The 18,681-nt window shown below is 50.4% G+C and overlaps 1 protein-coding gene across 1 annotated transcript; it reads right to left on the bottom strand.

The window, feature by feature from the left end:
- Nucleotides 1–263: 263 nt before the first annotated feature.
- On the bottom strand, nucleotides 264–1,571 carry GPR148 (G protein-coupled receptor 148). The gene has a single exon (XM_033232150.1). The coding sequence runs from the start codon at nucleotides 1,440–1,442 to the stop codon at nucleotides 399–401; it is 1,044 nt and encodes a 347-aa protein (XP_033088041.1). The 5' UTR covers nucleotides 1,443–1,571; the 3' UTR covers nucleotides 264–398.
- Nucleotides 1,572–18,681: the final 17,110 nt, after the last annotated feature.

Raw genomic sequence — 18,681 nt, forward strand, 5'->3', positions numbered from 1 at the left:
AGCTCATGGTCCCAGGATTCAGCAGCTCTGCTTCTCACCTCCCTGGTTCCCACTGTCAGCAGCATTTTGGCTTCTGTGTGTTGCAAGGATGTATCCTCAGTGGCCATGGAGGGTGTGCAGCAAGCCACTGGAGGGATGCAGATCAAGGCTTCACTTAGACCGGAGCCCTGCTTGATTGCCTTTACTTGCTTCCATTTCCAAGTAGGATTTCAGTGTCATAAAAGAGCTTTCTCTACTTAAAAACTGTCAAAATGGCGAAAAACATCAGTTGAGGTCCTCTGAAAGGCCCAATTCCACTATTATAATGTGCTGTTCTAAGAAGTTAGCCATAATTGGACGCTGCTGCATTCAACATATGATTTTTAACCTCAACTTGCCAGACTGTGGACTCAAGAACTCTAGGAAACGGTAAAGAGGGCCTGGTGCCTCCTGGATGGGAGGTGGCCCCGGACCGTGCCCAACAGCTGCCGGTAGCGGAGCATGTACAGGTATGGGAGCATGGCACGGGGAAGCATCATGAGTACCTCACTGTTAGCTGCCAGGAGCCATTTGTGAGTCCCAGAGTCAATGTGGTTGTACCCGGTTAGCACCATGTCCAGGGAGAACACCACCCCTGTGCTCACATACGATGTGATCAGCACTGAGTGGATCAGCAGGGTGCCCCTGGTCCGGGAATAGCCCTGCCCCCAGATGCCTGAAGTCTTGGCCTCTGCATAGATCCTCCAGAAGCAGTAGGCAATGAGAGCCGTGCAGAGGAACAGAACGCACAGAATGGAGGTGTAGGTAACAATGACCAGGCGGCCGCATCCCTGCTGGGTGCCCATGCTCAGTGGTAGGATGCATGAAGCTCCTTGCTCCTCCAGCTGGGCATCCTGCCACTTGCTGAGCCAAAGAAGGAATGCGGGGAAGCAGAAGGCCACCAGCCAGATGAGGGCCACTGCCTTCCAGGCAGCCCCATGGGACATGAAGGAGAGGTAGCACAGAGGATGGATGACTGCCAGGTAGGTGTGCAGCACAGCAGCTGTGAAGGACAGGATGGTGCTGGTGTAGGCGGCGAAGACAGCATCAGTGAGAATGCCACAGGCCATGCGGCCCAGCTCCCAGCCACCCAGGCTGCTGGAGGAGATAAGCATGTGGAGGAGAATGTAGGTCAGGTCTGAGAGCAGGATGTTGGCCAGGAGCAGGTAGTGGGGCTCCTGTCGCAGCCGTTGGTTCCGCAGGATGGTCACCAGCAGCAGGGGGCTCACAGCCAGTGTGGCTGCAGCCAGCAGGCTCGAGGGAAGGAAAAGCCAGTACAGCATGGAGCTGGGCACCTTGTGGTCCCCCAGGCCCAAGGATGTGTTGCTGGCTGCTTGGGGCATGCAGGGTGTCTTGCTGATGAGCTGGATCAGGGCCGGCCAAGCTGTAGTGCCCACGGGGCAAGGCGCCAGCTCATCCCTCATGCTTCCTGGCAGGAATGGCTGGCTTTATCACAGGTTGTTGATTCTGCATCTGCCCTGAGTGTTGATCTGCCCCAAAGGGGTCCTGATGGTGCCACTCTTCTGTAGAGATGACAGGCTTGGGCAGGCCTTAGGAATGACTGCTTAATAAAGATTTTTTTTTTTAATGTGAATTCAAACTCATACCTGGCTTCTTGCATTCCCATCTCTGCGACTGTGCAGCTGCATGTGCGTGGGTAGACATAACAGATCATCCCACTGCCACCATTTTGCAGTCACTGACCCCTCCAGAAGTGTCCCCTATCTCAGTGGCCCCCAAACCTGTCCGCTTGGTTCACAGGGAGTGTGCAATGGATTCTCACCACACTGGATTATATTCAGTATCAGTACTGCCCTCCAGGAAAGGAAGGAGCAGTTGTCTGGAACTAGGATCTCCGGGCTATGGACCTGGTCTGACCTCTGTCCAGCTAGAGGCTCAGCAAATTGGACCAGGCTGGAGGGTCCTGGGCGCACTCACATTTCCTCACAGATCCCTGGGTGTGGTCTCCAGCTCAGGGTGACCCTGTGCAAGCGTGTGAGTGTGTCTTCTACACCCCTTCCACTCAGGGCTCCATGTGAGTGTTCCGTGCCCCCAAAGCCTCAGCTGACTTGTGGGGTCGCTGTGTGGTGGAAACGTCCCTTCCTCTGGGGAGGAGGAGGCCCGGTAGGCAGAGACCTCACAGGAGCTAGTGGGGAGGAGTGGAAGGCAGGTTCCCCAGGCACCTGGCTGGTCGGGTGAGCTCAGTCAGGGCCAGTGGCCAGGGTGGCTTTTGGGGATCCCGTTCAGATGAACAAGCTCTCTCGAGGTGTTGGCTGCGTGGCCTTGAAAAGCTTTGTTCCGGTTTCCTTATCTGTGAAACACGAATGCCAACCACACTGACCTCATGGAAACGCTGCGGAAGCCCAGAGGTAAAGGACTCAGCACAGTGCGTAGCCTGAGGTAAGTGCTGAGTCAATGTTAGCTCTCCCACCTACAGCATCCTCCGAGGCTGGGTACCCCCTGCCCACAGATCCCCTGTCATCACTGCAGAACCGGCTGCACTTGACTGCTGGCAGCCTGAGACCCCTGCCCAACACCCACCGCCGGCCTGGCAGACTGCTCCAGAAGGCAGGAGCCGCGTGGGAACAGGCAGGATATGTTTAGGGTCAGGAAGAGGCAGAAATTTCAGACGCTGGGGGTGAGACCACGTCCCCCGCAGCCCGGGGACCACGCCCAGAACCGCCCCAGACCACGCCCTCCACAGCCCAAGGCCACGCCCGCCGCAGCCCGGAAGCGCGTCCTCCTATAGGGTCTGTTACAGCAGCTGCCAGGAACAGCAGCGCCTGCGCCCTTACGGCCGATGACGGTACAGAAACCAAGGGTGGTTCTGAGAAAGCCCGTCTCCCGTTCCAGAGAAACCGCGATGCCATAGGGCGGACCCCGCCTCCCTGCCCCGGCTGCCCTGGCCTGCACTCCTAGGGGTCCCTTGCACTTTACAGATGCCCTGAGCAGTCTAATCGGCCCCAGGCCGGGAGAGGCAGCAGAGCTCTTCGCAGGCCACGCTCTCTGAGCGAGTGTCCTGTATGCTGCAGGGCGGAGGGCCAAGACCAAGCCTGTCTGTGCTGTCCAGCCCAGCAGAACGACCCTCGCCGGCCTTTGGCGTCTTAGAATGCAGATTCCCTAGGAGAGGGAAACTCGTTAAATGACAACCCCTCAGTAAAAATGTGGCTGAGGTGACAAGCAGCACCGTTATGGAAATGGAAAGCGTGTAACTCTATGGTGAAAGAGCCGCTAGGATGCTACAGAGCCTGCCTCCTGCTGAGAATCATCTTAGGACTTCAATAGCCCATAAAACAATCTCAGAGCACTGCGCGGGTGCTGCCCCGAAGGGAACGTCAGTTTGGTGTCACCTGCCGAGGTCCCCTATCCGGGCTGCCCTCCTGGGAAAATGCAGACCTGGCTCTAGGGAGTGCAGGAAGGCCGTTTCTTCAGAAGGGAGGATGGGCTTTCCCAGAACCACCCTTAGTTTCTGCACTGTAATCAACCCCAGATGTGGGGTCACCCTGGTCACCTGGTCACCTCCCTGGTTAGGACCCTGCAGCCTTTAACTCCTCTGCCCCGGTTCCTGTAGTCATTATGAGTCAGGAGGGGCCTGCTGGCCTTGGGTGCAGACGCAGGGTGGGTGTGCAGCACAGGCTAATGAATCTGACCATAACTTTGGAAGTCGAATCTCAGCCATCCGTAGCACTTCAAGAGCCTGGGGATGCTGGAGTGTCCCTGCCCTCTAGGAACCTGGAGGTAAACTGAGACTGTAGGTGTGCCTAATGCAAACATGTTTAAACCACAGAATGGACATGCTCCTGGGCCCTACCGCTGAGGTGAGGTAATAGTGACCACCCACGGCCTCACCGTGGGACACCTTCTGTGCAGGCACTGAGCACATCTCACAGAAATGACATGCTGCTCTGTGGGAAACTGAAGCCCAGGGAGGTTAAGTGCCTTGCCTAAGGTCACGTCTGTGTTATGAAGAAGCCATATTTTGGCGGGGCTTACGCCCGTAATCCCAGCACTTTGCACTTTCCGAGGCTGAGACGGGCGGATCACCTGAGGTCAGGAGTTCGAACCAGCCTGATCAACATGGAGAAACCCTGTCTCTACTAAAAATACAAAAATTAGCCGGGCATGGTAGCACATGCCTGTAATCCCAGCTACTCAGAAGCCTGAGGCAGGAGAATCTCTTGAATCCAGGAGGTGGAGGTTGCAGTGAGCTGAGATCAAGCCATTGCACTCCAGTCTGGGCAACAAGAGCGAAACTCCATCTCAAAAAAAAAAGCCATCTTTCCTGAGACATGCAGACCCTGTTGCTATGTCCCCTAGTGGTGGCAGCAGGACAGGAGTTACTCACCGTGGTGCCAGGTCGAGGCTCCGGCAGTCAGAGTGTGGGCAGTGGGCACTGGCAGAGGTGACTGAGACTCCCAGCTGTGGGCCCCCCATCACACAGCAGCTCCTAAAGGCAGCTGGCAGCCAGGACTACCAGATTGAAAAGGATTATCTAAACAGGGGTTCTTGGTTTCCTGGTAGCAATACAGTGTCCCTCAGCAACTAGCCATGTCACCTGACCTAGCTGCAGGAGCAGAGAACATCTCCACCCCCGGGCCCTCATCATTGCACCTGGATACATGCATGTGTGGCAGAGGTAATGCACAAAGAACGGACGTGGCAAATTCTGGGTACCATTTAACGTTTCCTTTCGCCCTCCAGAACGCTGCCGAGGATCAGGAAATTGACTTCAATATGAGGCCAACTAATTTTCCTAAGGCCACCTAACAAATAAGTGGCGGAGAATAGGCATGTCTCACTCCAAATCCTGTGTTATTTCCATCCTCACACCCTGATCAGTCAGCAGTCATCAACATCGAGGCAAGGCTCTCCACCAGCAAAAAGATTATCACTTGCTGACTGATCAGGATGGTGATTGCTGAAGGCTGGGGTGGCTGTGGCAATTTCTGAAAATACAACAGTGAGGTTTGCTGCATTGATTGACTCTTCTTTTCATGAAAGATTTCTCCATGGCATGCAGTGCTGTTTGATAGCATTTTACCTACAGTAAATAGAAATTCTTCCAAATCTGGAGTCAATCCTCTCAAGCTCTACTGCTGCCTTATCGAAGAAATGGATGTAATATTTCAACAATATTCACAGTGTCTTCACCAAGAGTAGATTCCATCTAATTAAATCACTTTCTTTGCTCATTCATAAGAAGCAACTCCTCATCTCTTACAGTTTGATCATGAGATTGCAACCATTCAGTCACATCTTCAGACTCCACTTCTAATTCTAGCTCTCTTGCTATTTCTACCACATCTGCAGTTACTTCCCCCACTAACGTCTTGAACCTCTCAAAGTTATCTGTGGGGGTTGAAAACAATGTCTTCCAAACACCTGTTAATGTTGACATTTTGAATTCCTACCATGAATAATGAATGTTCCTCTTGGCATTTAACATGGTAAATTCTTTCCAGAAAGTTTTCAGTTTATTTTGCCCAGTTCCATCAAAGGAATCACTATTTATGGCAGCTACAGCCTTATGAAATGTATTTCTTAAATAGTAAGGCAAAAGTTGAAATTACTTCTTGATCCATGGGCTGAAAAATGAATGTTGTGTTAGAAATCACATAAACCTTAACCTCCTTATATACATCTCCACCAGAGCTCTTAGGTGCCTTGTCAATGAGCAGTAATATTTTGAAAGGAATCTTTTTTTCTGAGCAGTAGTTCTCAACAGTGGGCTTAAAATATTCAGTAAACCATTCTGTAAACCGATGTGCTGTCACCCAGGCTTTGTTGTTGCATTGATAGAGCACAGGCAGAGTAGATTTAGCATAATTCTTAAGGGCCCTCTGATTTTCAGAATGGTAAATAAGCATTGGCTTCAACTTAACGTCATCAGCTGCATTAACTCCTAACAAGAGTCAGTCTGTTATTTTGAAACTTTGAAGCCAGGCATTGACTTCTCTCTAGCTATGGAAGCCCTAGATGGCATCTTCTTTCTTGTTTTTTGTTTTTGTTTTTGTTTGACAGAGTCTCACTTCTGTCATGCAGGCTGGAGTGCGGTGGTGTAATCACAGCTCACTGCAGCCTTGACTTCCCAGGCTCAGGTGATTCTCCCACCTCAGCCTCCCTAGTAGCTGGGACTACAGACATGCATCATCATGCCTAGCTGGGTTTTTTTTTTTTTTTGGGATGGAGTCTCACTCTGTTGCCCAGGCTGGAGTGCAGTGGCGTGATCTCCACTCACTGCAAGCTCCGCCTCCCAGGTTCAGGCCATTCTCCTGCCTCAGCCTCCCGAGTAGCTGGGACTACAGGCACCCGCCACCACGCCCGGCTAATTTTTTGTATTTTTGGTAGAGACGGGGTTTCACCGTGTTAGCCAGGATGGTCTCAATCTCCTGACCTCGTGATCCGCCTCCCAAAGTGCAGGGATTACAGGCGTGAGCCACCGTGCGTGGCCTGGTTTTGTTTTCTGTATTTTAGTAGAGAAGGAGTTTCTCCATGTTACTCAGGCTGGCGGCATCTTCTTTCAACAGAAAGCTGTTTCATCTACACGGAAAATTTGTTGTTTAGTGTAGCCACCTTCATCCGTTATTATGGTACATACCTTGTATGCACTAAGGTATGCCTGTACTCACATATTGCCCTTTATTCCTCTTACACCATTTACTACAATTTTTCTTAATGTTTAATGTGTGGTTTATGCCTAACCTTGCTACGAGGATCAGCTCCATGAAGGCAAGGGTTGTGTCTGTCCTGCCCACCAGCATACCCTCAGTGCCTATCGTGCAGAGAGGTAAATGCCAGACCGAAGATTAAAATGGCTTGTCTTTAAGACTAGCGGATTTAAACTGGGGGAAAAGGTGAGAGGGAAATCTGAGGCCAAAGACTCAGCTTGAGCAGAGGCCAGGGCCGTGCCATGGCATTTCACGTGGGCTTCCTTGGCTGTGACAGGAGGGTGGAGAGAAGCAACTGAAACTGCAGAACAACAAGACTAAACGCAGCATCTGCAAGGATAGAGTGAACACCCAGGTAGACGATGGGCTGGAGGAGTCCTGGAAGCAGAGGGAGGCGTCCTTGTGATGGGCCAGAGGTAGAGAAGAGGAGTGCTCCTCCAAAGCCAGGTTCTAAATTGATCAGGAGTGTCAGAGGTATGATGCTTTTCTGGAACGCTCCTGGAGATCTGAGAGATCTTGAGCATATTGACATCTTTACAGTTAGATTTCCAATCCGTATCAAAGGATATTGGAATGTTGCTGCATCTCTTGGTTAAACCTGGATTTTAAAAAATAAGTAATATGTACTGCTAATGATAAACTAATTCTGACAGCTGCCAGAGCCCCCTAGTATTTCCCCCCCATTTCAATTTCTGGCCTGACCCCCTCTACCACACTGAGCTCCTTGCAGGGCTGGGTCTCTTTGGCCCCATGCCCCAATCCCACTTCACATGGTGACTGCTGACTCAGAGCGGTGCCCAGTCAGTTCTGGGAAGGATAAATATGTTGATTGTATGCACCTGGGGGCGCTGGCAAGGATGATAATGGCAGTTGGTCCTTCTTCCCCACAGGCAACTGGCCCGCCTCCTGCTCCTCCTAGTGTGCGTAGGCTCTGCTCCTCCACACACTAGCATCTCTATCACCCTTCTCCTCATGGCAGAGCGACTTTTTATTTATCCATTGACTTGAGTGGTGGAGTTTATTTTATTGGATTTTAGCACACATGGGAAGCCTTTGAAAAGCCTCTTCAGGCTGGGCACGTCGGCTCACGCCTGTAATCCCAGCACTTTGGGAGGCCGAGACGGGCGGATCACAAGGTCAGGAGATCAAGACCGTCCTGGCGAACACGGTGAAACCCCATCTCCACTAAAAATACAAAAAATTAGCTGGGCGTGGTGGTGGCACCTGTAGTTCCAGCTACTCGGGAGGCTGAGGCAGGAGAATGGCGTGAACCCGTAAGGCGGTGCTTGCAGTGAGCCGAGATCATGCCACTGCACTCCAGCCTGGGCGACATAGTGAGACTCTGTCTCAAAAAAAAAAAGAAAAAGAAAAGAAAAGCCTCTTTAGTCGATGACCATATTTCCCTTCTGACCACCATGTCCACCCCCACTGAAGCCTCCTGAAGGTCCATAAAGTCTGGATGATAATTAAAGTCATCCCAGCTGTCCTGGTCTGCAAAGCCCTGTGGCTACCCTCCCTGCAGAGCGGCAGCTGCCCCACCTGCTGTCCTCTGCTCAGCACACCCCGCCCATGCCCAGCCCAGAGTCCACCTACGCACTGCCCCTCTGCCTGGAGCACTCCTGCCATGCAGGTCCCGGCCTGTTGGGTTCATTTAACTTTAAAGATTAATTGGCAGGGCGCAGTGGCTCATGCCTGTAATCCCAGCACTTTGGGAGGCCGAGGCGGGTGGATCACAAGGTCAGGAGATCGAGACCATCCTAACCAACATGGTGACACCCCGTCTCTACTAAAAATACAAAAATTAGCCGGATGTGGTGGTGTAATCCGCCTGTAATCCCAGCTACTAGGGAGGCTGAGGCAGAAGAATCACTTGAACCAGGGAGTCGAAGGTCGCAGTGAGCCGAGATAGTGCCACTGCACTCCAGCCTGGCAACAGAGTGAGACTCGTCTGGAAAAAAAAAAAAGATTAATTTACAGCAAATGCTTTGTAAGCACTCTTTTATTAGCACTGTGTCCTATTTATTTGAAATATACTGAAAAGGCTGGGCATGGTGGCTCACCCCTGTAATCCCAGCACTTTGGAAGCCTGAGGCAGGAGGATCACTTGAGGCCAGAAGTTTGAAGTTACGAGTCTGAGAATAGCCTGGACAACATAATGAGACTCTGTCTCCCCAAAAATAAAAATTAAAAATTAAACACTTAGCCATACCTGGTGACGCATGCCTGTAGTCCCAGCTACTTGGGAAGCTGAGGCAGAAGGATCACTTGAGCCCAGGAGGTTGGGGTTGTCTCCAACCTGGGTGACAGAGTGAGACTCCATCTCTAGAAAAAAAAAATTTTATAGCAAACACTTTGTTCTTTTATTAGCACTGTGAAGTATTTGGAATACACTGAGAAATGCAGACTAGGATGAGCAGACACTCATGGACCCACTATCCAGGATTAGCAAATGTTCACATTTTGCCATATTTGCTTCCAATTATTATTATTCTTATTTGAGAGAGTCTTGCTCTGTCGCCCAGGCTGGAGTGCAGTGGTGCAGTCTCGGCTCACTGCAAGCTCCACCTCCCGGGTTCAAGCAATTCTCCTGCCTCAGCCTCCCAAGTAGCTGGGATTACAGGTGTGTGCCACCATGCCCGGCTAATTTTTGTATTTTTAGTAGAAACGGGGTTTTGCCATGTTAGCCAAGCTGGTCTTGAACTCCTGACCTCAAGTGATCCACCTGCCTCGGCCTCCCAAAGTGCTGGGATTACAGGTGAGAGCCACTGTGTCTGGCCTGCTTCTAATTATTTTTATATAACGTTTTATGTTACATATAACTAGATATAAATATATTTACATGTATACATATATTACATACTGTATACATTTTTTAACACAGCAAAGCCTCTCACATACAGTTACAGACCCCTTTGTCCCCATCCTCTGGCCTATTCTCTCCCTCCCTGTGCAGTATCCACCCCGGAGTTACCATATCTTCCTCCTGCCCATGTTTTTGAATTTTGCTGCAAGTACACAGTCCCTGAACTATATATAGCATTTATTCTGTATTTGGTGTGGTTGCTTCATTCTACTGCTGGCATTTTCCACTCAACATCCTACCTTCTGGGCCAGTGTTGTTGCCATTCACAGGCCTGGTTCATTCTTTGAAAATGCTCTGCATCATTCCCTTCTCTGGGCACCTCACCACTTATTTCCCCGCTGTTCCCTGATGGATGCTTTTGCTTTTTTCCAGTCTTACAAGCAGGGCAGTGACAAGGTTGCTAGGTGGAGTCTGAATGTTCACCTAGGATGTTTTTCTGGCAGGAGGAATCACATGGTCAGCTGTGCGAGATGCCCTCCACGGCATCTACTCTACACTCCCCAGCAGCATGTGAGAAGGCCCTGCTGGAGTGGCCAGGGGACCCTCGGAGGAGCCTAGGCCCTCCAGGGTGGGCCGGTCTCCCGTTAAGTGCTGTAAGGTTTGCTAAGTTCATTCAGGCACCACTTTGGAGACGGACCCTCAGCACTGAGGAGGAGGCGAGTTACTGGTTGGATCTAGATGTGTTGCGTTACAGGTAGCATAAGGAGCTGTGTTCCCCGCCTGGTCATGTGGTAGGACAGCCAACTGTCGTCACCATCCCTGTAGCACCAGCACATCTGATGCCAGCAGGAGTGGACGGCCCTACTTCTCCAGGTGTCTTCACCTGCCACTTACTGGAACCTGCTCTGTCAAGGCAGGCCCTGAAGGTTTCTTCAAATATAGCTGAGGCAGGGAAGAGATACTTTGCCTTCAACATCGGTGACCCAAGTCCTTTGCAACTACCTCCAAAGAGTAAGAGCACTTTCCTCTCTCAGACAACATGCAGGCAGGGTAGCGGCACCCCTCACTCTCAGCACAGAATGGAACATAGTCTGCACTCCTGTAGCTGATCTGAAGGCATCAGGCGACCATGTGATACCAACCTCAGTCTCAGAGGGTAGGTCCTGCACAGGGGTGCGCAGCGTGGGACAGCACCCCTCAGCCCTACCCCTCTGTTCTTCCTGATCCTACGACAACATCTCTCTGGAATGGAGGGCAGTCACTGCCTTCTGGCAGCGCCATCACCATGGCTGGGAGGAGGAGGCAGTCACAGAGGCCTCAGGGAGCAACATCTCCCACTGCCCAGGCCTTCGGCAACACGAGTGAGATGTGGCCTCTGCCCCAAGGGTGCTTGCAGAGCAGCAGGGAAGGTGAATGTGGTGGTTAGTGGTTAATATTAAGTGTCAACTTGATTGGACTGAAGGATGCAAAGTATTGTTTCTGGGTGTTGCCAGCAGAGATTAACATGTGAGTCAGTGGACTGGGAGAGGAAGATCCACCTACAATGTGGGTGGGCACCATCCAATCGGCTGCCAGCATGGCGAGAAAAAGCAGGCAGAAGAAGGCGGAAGAAGCTGACTTGCCGAGTCTCCCAGCCTTCATCCTTCTTCCGTGCTCAATGCTTCACACCCTCGAACATCAGACTCCTAGTTCTTCAGCTTTTGGACTCTTGGACTTACACCAGTGGTTTGCCAGGGTTCTCAGGCCTTCGGCCACAGACTTAAGGCTGCACTCTCGACTTCCCTACTTCTCAGGTTTTTGGACTTGGACTGAGCCGCCACTGGCTTCCATGCTCCTCAGCTTGCGGACGGCCTATCATGGGACTTCACCCTGTGATCGTGTGAGTCATGTGTCAGTTCTGTGCCTCTGGAGAACACTGATGAATACAGTGAGAAAGGTGGCTGGCACACCCGGAGACCCACGGAGGAGGAGAGCGAATTCGAAAGTCCCCCCTGAGCGCTAAAGGGATTCCCAGAGTGAGCATCCCCTCCTGAGGGGCGGAGGAGAAACAGGACACTCCTGCGGGTCTGGGATGGTGTGGATGGCTTGGAGGGGATGCGGGAGCCACAGGTAAACAGGCTGCCGATGGAGGGAAGAGTAGGTACCAGTCCAGAGTTTGGGGCTGTGATTTTAGCTGATTAGGCCCTTGTAAAACAGTTTCACGATGCCACCTGGTGGCAAGCTCAGAGCAACTTATTCCTGGAGAAGAGGGACAGGAAAAATCCATCTGGTGGTGAGAGTGCAAGGAGAACAGGAAGGCACCGTCTGGTCTGGTATGCAGGGCATGGCATGGGAGAGCACAGCCCCTTGGCACCTTGAGCCTGTGGAGGGAGGCCGTGGGGGTAGTGGTCACCAGAGCCCTTCCACTGAGGCCCAGTGCTGCCCTGACCCTGCCTGCAGGTCACTGTGCCACTGGGTGATGCCAGCACCTGGTCTGTGAGGGGGGAGTGCAGGGGTGGCTGTGACGCCTCAGGGCACTTGCCCCACTGGGTGCCCACAGCCTACCTGGAGTCCCTTCTCTGCTCACAGCACTATAGGCTATCACTGGGAACCTCCTATTCTGTAGGCCCACCCAGCTTGTGACTGTGGCAACCCCGTCCTGTAACCAGACTGAACAATATCTCTCTTCTGCGCTCCCTTGGGAGCAGCTTGGGCCAGGCAGGTGGGGTCATGCTGAGGGCCAGCAGCAGGACAGAGGGGCAGGTGGGTGGCAGGCCCGCCCACACCCATGCTCCCCACATGAGGTGGGGTTTCCTTGGCTTCAGGCTCCTCATCTCAAACTGACAATGCGCATCATTGTGAGGTGACATGTTGTGGGAGGTGTGGTCCCTGGACGCCTGAGGAACAGCCCAGATGGTGGGCAGTACATTCCAGCACCCAGCTCTCCAAAGCCCCTTTCACCTCCCTGAAGAGAGTGTTCCGGCAGCTTCCCGGGGCCAGGCCACCTTTGTCCTCAGCCACTTGCCTGGTGTGTTTCGGCCCCGCCCAGTGTCACCTACCCTGTGTGACACTTCCACACCCCACACTGGGCGCCTCCTCTGCGGCCACCCTCAGGCTTCTTGCCTTGCCCACCCCTCCAGCTTCCCTATACAACTCTCAGTCTCATCCTCTACACCTCTGGCTATAGTGGGGAGGGGCACATTACTTTTTTCCAGTTTTTAAAAATTGTGGAAAAATATACATAACATAAATTTGTCATTTTAAGCAGTTTTAAGTGTGCAGTTCAGTGGCATGAGTTACATTCACACTGTTGGGCAGCTATCACCACCGTCCATCTCCAGGACTTTTTCATCTTCCCAGACTGACGCTCTGCCCCCATTCAGCACAAACCCCACATTCCCCTCCCTCCAGCTCCCACCATTCTACTTCCTGTCTCTAGTTCTCTGGCCTCTGGGGCCTCTCGAGACACAGCTAATGGGAGTGGAGCCCCGTAGTGCCTGTGCTGGTGTGGCTGCCTTCTTTGACTTAACATAACGTCTTTAACGTTCAGCCATTGTATTACGCATCAGAATTTCATTCCTTTTCAAGGGTGAAGACTATACCACATTTTATGTATCCGTTCATCTACACATGGACGCTTGGGCTGATTCCACCTCTGGGTTTCGTGAATGATGCTTCTAGGCAGACAATTGTCACTTCAAGACCCCGCTTTCAATTCTTCCAGGTGTATACCCCGAAGTGGAATTGCGGACCAAAGGGTAATTCTGTTTAATTTTTTGAGGAACTGCCAAACTTTTATGTTTAAATGTTAAGTGAGGTTGAAGTTTTATTTTTTAATTTGATGTTCAATTGTTTGAGGAACTGGCATATTCACAGCATCTGCACCGTTCTCGATTTCCAACAGCAGGGCACGGGGTCCGCTTTCTCTACGTCCTCGCCAACAGTTTTTATTTTCTGTGTTTTCAATGGATGTGAGGTGGTATCTCATTGTTTTCATTTGCATTTCCCTAATGTTTAGTGATGTTGAGCATCTTTTTATATGCTATTTGCTATTTGTATATCTTCTTTAGAGAAATGTCTATTCAAGGCCGGATGCAGTGGCTCACGCCTGTAATCCCAGCACTTTAGGAGGCCTAGGCACGTGGATCACCTGAGGTCAGGAGTTCAAGACAAGCCTGGCCAATATGGTGAAACCTGTCTCTACTAAAAATACAAAAAAAAATTGGCTGGGGGTGGTGGCAGGCGCCTGTAATCCCAGCTACTCAGGAGACTGAGGCAGGAGAACAACTTGGACCTGGGAGGCAGAGGTTGCAGTGAGCCAAGATCACACCACTGCACTCCAGCCTGGGCAATAAGAGTGAAACTCTGTCTCAAAAAAAAAAAAAAGAAAGAAATGTCTATTCAAGTCCTTTGCCAGTTTTTGAATTGGGTTGTTTGATTTTTGTTGTTCAGTTGTAGAAGTTTAAAAAGAAAATATTCTGGATGTTAACCTCTTATCAGATGTATGATCTACAAAGAAAAAAAAAACAGTTCAGAGAGTATAAAAAGATCAAGTATTTTTTTAAAGGGTAGATTAAAGTAGATACATTAGAAACGCATTATTGTTCCATGTGTAAACTTGAGACTCTTGTGCCTGTGTTTATTCTGGTTCTTTTCACAGTACATTGAAATCATCAGTTGGTCGGGTGTAGTGGCTCACTCCTGTAATCCCAGCACTTTAGGAGGCCGAGGTGGGTGGATCGCCTGAGGTCAGGAGTTCAAGACCAGCCTTGAACCCAGGACCCAAGAAGCAGAGGTTGCCGTGAGCCGAGATCGCACCATTGCACCCCAGTCTGGGCTACAAGAGTGAAACTGTTTAAAAACAAACCGGCCGGGTGCGGTGACTCACGCCTGTAATCCCAGCATTTTGGGAGGCCGAGACAGGCGGATCACGAGGTCAGGAGATCGAGACCATCCTGGCTAACACAGTGAAACCCCGTCTCTACTAAAAAATACAAAAAAAAACTAGCCGGGCGAGGTGGTGGGTGTCTGTAGTCCCAGCTACTCGGGAGGCTGAGGCAGGAGAATGGCGTGAACCCGGGAGGCGGAGCTTGCAGTGAGCTGAGATCTGGCCGCTGCACTCCAGCATGGGCCACAGAGCGAGACTCCGTCTCAAAAAAAAAAAAAAACAAAAACAAACCAACAGAAAAAAAAAAAAAACGAGTTGAGCACAGTGGCTCATGCCTGTAATCCCAGCAGTTTGGGAGGTGAGCGGATCACCTGAGGTCAGGAGTTCAAGACCAGCTTGGCCAACATAGTGAAACCCCATCTCTACTAATAATACAAAATATAGCTGGGCATGGTGGCATGTGCCTATAATCCCAGCTACTTGGGAGGCTGAGGCAGGAGAATGGCTTGAGTCCAGGAGGTGGAGGTTGCAGTGAGCCGAGATGGTGCCACTGCACTCCAGCCGGGGCAACAGAGCTAGACTCTGTCTCAAAAAAATAAAATAAAATAAAAAAAGGAAATTACCAATTTACTTTTCTGCATCTTCTGCTAGAGATTGAGCTTTTGAATGAAACTCTTGGGTCTGTGTTAGCAGAATCTGTCTCAGAGGAAACTGTGGTAGGGAGAATTCTAAGATAACTCTCAACAACCCACATCCTATATAATTCCTCCCCGCAAGGGTGGGAGGGACTGTGAATATAATGGGCTATGAATCTCGTGACTGTGTTAATCACATAGCACTTTACGAAAGGGAGATTACTGATTAAGGAAGGGTGATGTCCTTAAAAGTTCTGACCAAATCATGGGAGTCCTTTGTATCTGGGTCTAGAGGTCACAGACAAGAGAAGTCAGAGATTCAAAGCCTAGGAAGGATTTGATGCAAGAGATCCTGAGGCTATCCCTGAAGGAGGAAGCTGCGGTGCTGTGAGAGGGCTTGTGGGAAGCAGCCAAGTGGCCTCTAGGAGTTGACAGTGGCTACCAATTAGCAAATGCACGCCTCAGTCATTCAACTGCAAGAAACGGAATTTTGCCAACAACATAAATGAGCTGGAAGGCAAATTCTTCTGCAGAACCTTCAGAGAGCTTGTGACATCTTGAGCATGAGACCTTCAGCAGAGGACCAAGTTGGGCCATGGCAGACTCCTTACCCATGGGCATGGCATGGTCATATATTTGTGTTGTTTTCAGCTACGAGGTTAAAACCTTCACAGCAACAGAACACTAATAGGAATTTTGGTTCCAGGAATGAGGTGCTGCTGTAAGAAACATTTAAAAATATGCCAGTAGTTTTGGAACTGGGCAGTGGGTGGGGCCTGGAAATATTTTGAGGAACATCATTTAAAAAACTTGAATTACCCTAGAGAAGGTCTCTATTTCCTTGGATAGACTGTGCATAGAAATATGGACTTTAAGGCTTCTGTGGTTGACAGCTTAGCAGGTGGGGGATATGCTACCGGAAATGGGGTAGGTCCTGATGGTGTCACAGCAGAAATTGTTTCCTGCTGCTGTGTGGGGAGCAAACTTTCAGGGGCCCGTTTGCACGTACGTGTAATCGCTAGATAGGTTCTTCCTGCCTGCTGCACAGACAGCATCAAACTCCTGAGACCGTGCTGTTACAGTAGAGAAAGACTTTCATTGACCAGGGCCCAGCTCACACAGGAGAACTAGCGTTCTCACTCAAATTGGTAGGCTCAGAGGCCAGGGGATTTTATGGACAATTGATGGGCAGGGGGTTAGGGAATAAGTGCAGCTGATTGGTTGGTGATGAAATTACAGAGGTGTGGAAAATGGTCCCCATGCACTGAGTCCACCTCTGGGTGGGACCACAGGGCCATTTGAGTCATGAGTCACAAGTCCAGGTGGGGTCTGTCTGAAAACAGCTGAAAAAAAAAAAAAATCTCAGGTTCTACAATAGTGACATTATAGGAGCAATTGGGAGAGTCACAAATCTTGTGACCTTTGGCCATATGACTCCTGAGCTGTAAGGGATTATAGAAACTATGCCTACCTTATCAGAATTCAGTTCCCTCCCATAATCCTATTCTTGTGGCTTTTCATTAGTCTTACCAAAGGTGGTTTTCAGTCCCTGAGCAAGGAAGGGATTAGTTTTAGGGAGGAACTATTATAATCCTTGCTTTCAAATTAAACTATAAACTAAATTCTTCTTTTTTTTTTTTGAGGCGGAGTCCCGCTCTGTCGCCCGGACTGGAGTGCAGTGGCCAGATCTCAGCTCACTGCAAGCTCCGCCTCCCGGGTTCACGCCATTCTCCTGCCTCAGCCTCCCGAGTAGCTGGGACTACAGGCACCGCCACCTCGCCCGGCTAGTTTTTGTGTTTTTAGTAGAGACGGGGTTTCGCCGTGTTAGCCAGGATGGTCTCGATCTCCTGACCTCGTGATCCGCCCGTCTCGGCCTCCCAAAGTGCTGGGATTACAGGCTTGAGCCACCGCGCCCGGCCTACTAAATTCTTCTTAAAGTTAGCTTGGCTTAGCCCCAGGAATGACCAAGGACAGCTTGGAGGTCAGAAGCAAGATGGAGTCAACTATGTCAGATTTATCTTACAGTTGTAATTTTGCAAAGGCAGTTTCTTGTGGCTTAGGAGATTTCTAAGCAACGCTTTGAGGTGCTACCTGGTTTCTTCTTGCTACTTATAGCAAAATGTGAAGGAAGAGGGATAAACTGAGGGAAGAACTGCTAAACTAAAAGGAATCAGGACTGGAGGGTTTCGAAAATTCTTAGCCTCTCCAGATGTCAAAAGATGCTAAAAGTCAGAGATGGTGGCTGAAACCATGGCATAGAGAAAAGTCTGACACTGTCATGTTCTGCTAAGACCCCAGAGGCTGGGCGCGGTAGCTCAAGCCTGTAATCCCAGCACTTTGGGAGGCTGAGACGGGCGGATCACGAGGTCAGGAGATGGAGACCATCCTGGCTAACGCGGTGAAACCCCGTCTCTACTTAAAAAAATACAAAAAACTAGCCGGGCGAGGTGGCGGGCGCCTGTAGTCCCAGCTACTCGGGAGGCTGAGGCAGGAGAATGGCATAAACCCGGGAGGCGGAGCTTGCAGTGAGCTGAGATCCGGCCACTGCACTCCAGCCTGGGTGACAGAGCAAGACTCCGTCTAAAAAAAAAAAAAAAAAAAAAAAAAAAAAAGACCCCAGAAAGACCAAGAGGTCAGAATAGTCAGTCAATCCAAGGGCCCTTTCAAGACATTGAGGTATAGTCACAACAGAGGGCCCCCAAGGACGCCGCCATCTCAGCAGGAGGCCAGGTGGAGGAGGGACTATCTCAAAAAGATTGTGCATGTGATTTTATCTAATGAAGTGAAACTGGTGAAACATGCTTAGAAGGACTATGAGGTTCTTGAGATGTTCATTTCAGCAGAACATTCCCAGCTCATACTGACAGGGACAGAGAAAGTACACAATGAAACAAGGTCCCCAGAATTCCACTTGCAGGAAGCAAGGCAGTAGAACTACTTGGATGCAAATGTGCTACTTAGCATGAAAAAGGAAGGATGACCCGAGCTGAGAGCCACAGAGGATTTTCTCCCAGGCCTTGAAACCTAATGGAGTTGGTTCCAGAAGGATATAAAAGCTGTTATGGACTAGTCACTGCTTTTTACTGTCCATTCCCCCAACCTCCTTTTGAGCATTATGCTATGCCCGTCTTGTCATTGTATGTGCAGAATGTTGGGGTGGGAAGTTTCTTTTGTTTCATAGGTCCACAGGTCAGGAAGAATTGTGCTCAAGAGCTGTATTTAGCAGATTACAGCTGGGAACCTGATCCATATTCCATCTGGAGTATTTAAATGATGACATGGTGGATTTTGAGCTGATGAGATAATTCTATTTAGATGTAGATGATGAGATTTTGAATTTTAAGCTGAGACTCTAATGAGATTGCCAGAGGCATTTGAACCAGAGCAACTCCATCTTGAATAGGGGCCGTGAAAATGAGGTTGAGACCTACTGGGCAGCATTCCCAGGAGGTTAGGCATTTTTTTTTTTTGAGACGGAGTCTTGCCACTCTGTCACCCACACTGGACTGCAGTGGCGGAATCTTGGCTGCAAGCTCCGCCTCCCAGGTTCATGCCATTCTCCTGCCTCAGCCTCCCGAGTAGCTGGGACTATAGGCATCTGCCACCACCCCCGGCTATGTTTTTGTATTTTTTAGTAGAGATGGGGCTTCACCTTGTTAGCCAGGATGGTCTCGATCTTCTGACTTCGTG

The sequence above is a fragment of the Trachypithecus francoisi genome, unplaced genomic scaffold (genome assembly GCF_009764315.1).
Source record: "Trachypithecus francoisi isolate TF-2019V2 unplaced genomic scaffold, Tfra_2.0 Lachesis_group13, whole genome shotgun sequence".
In the NCBI taxonomy this organism is placed as follows: domain Eukaryota; kingdom Metazoa; phylum Chordata; class Mammalia; order Primates; family Cercopithecidae; genus Trachypithecus; species Trachypithecus francoisi.

Bases quoted from the DNA above. Each gene is read 5' to 3' on its own strand.
- GPR148 (XM_033232150.1), bottom strand. From the start codon at position 1,442: ATGAGGGATGAGCTGGCGCCTTGCCCCGTGGGCACTACAGCTTGGCCG.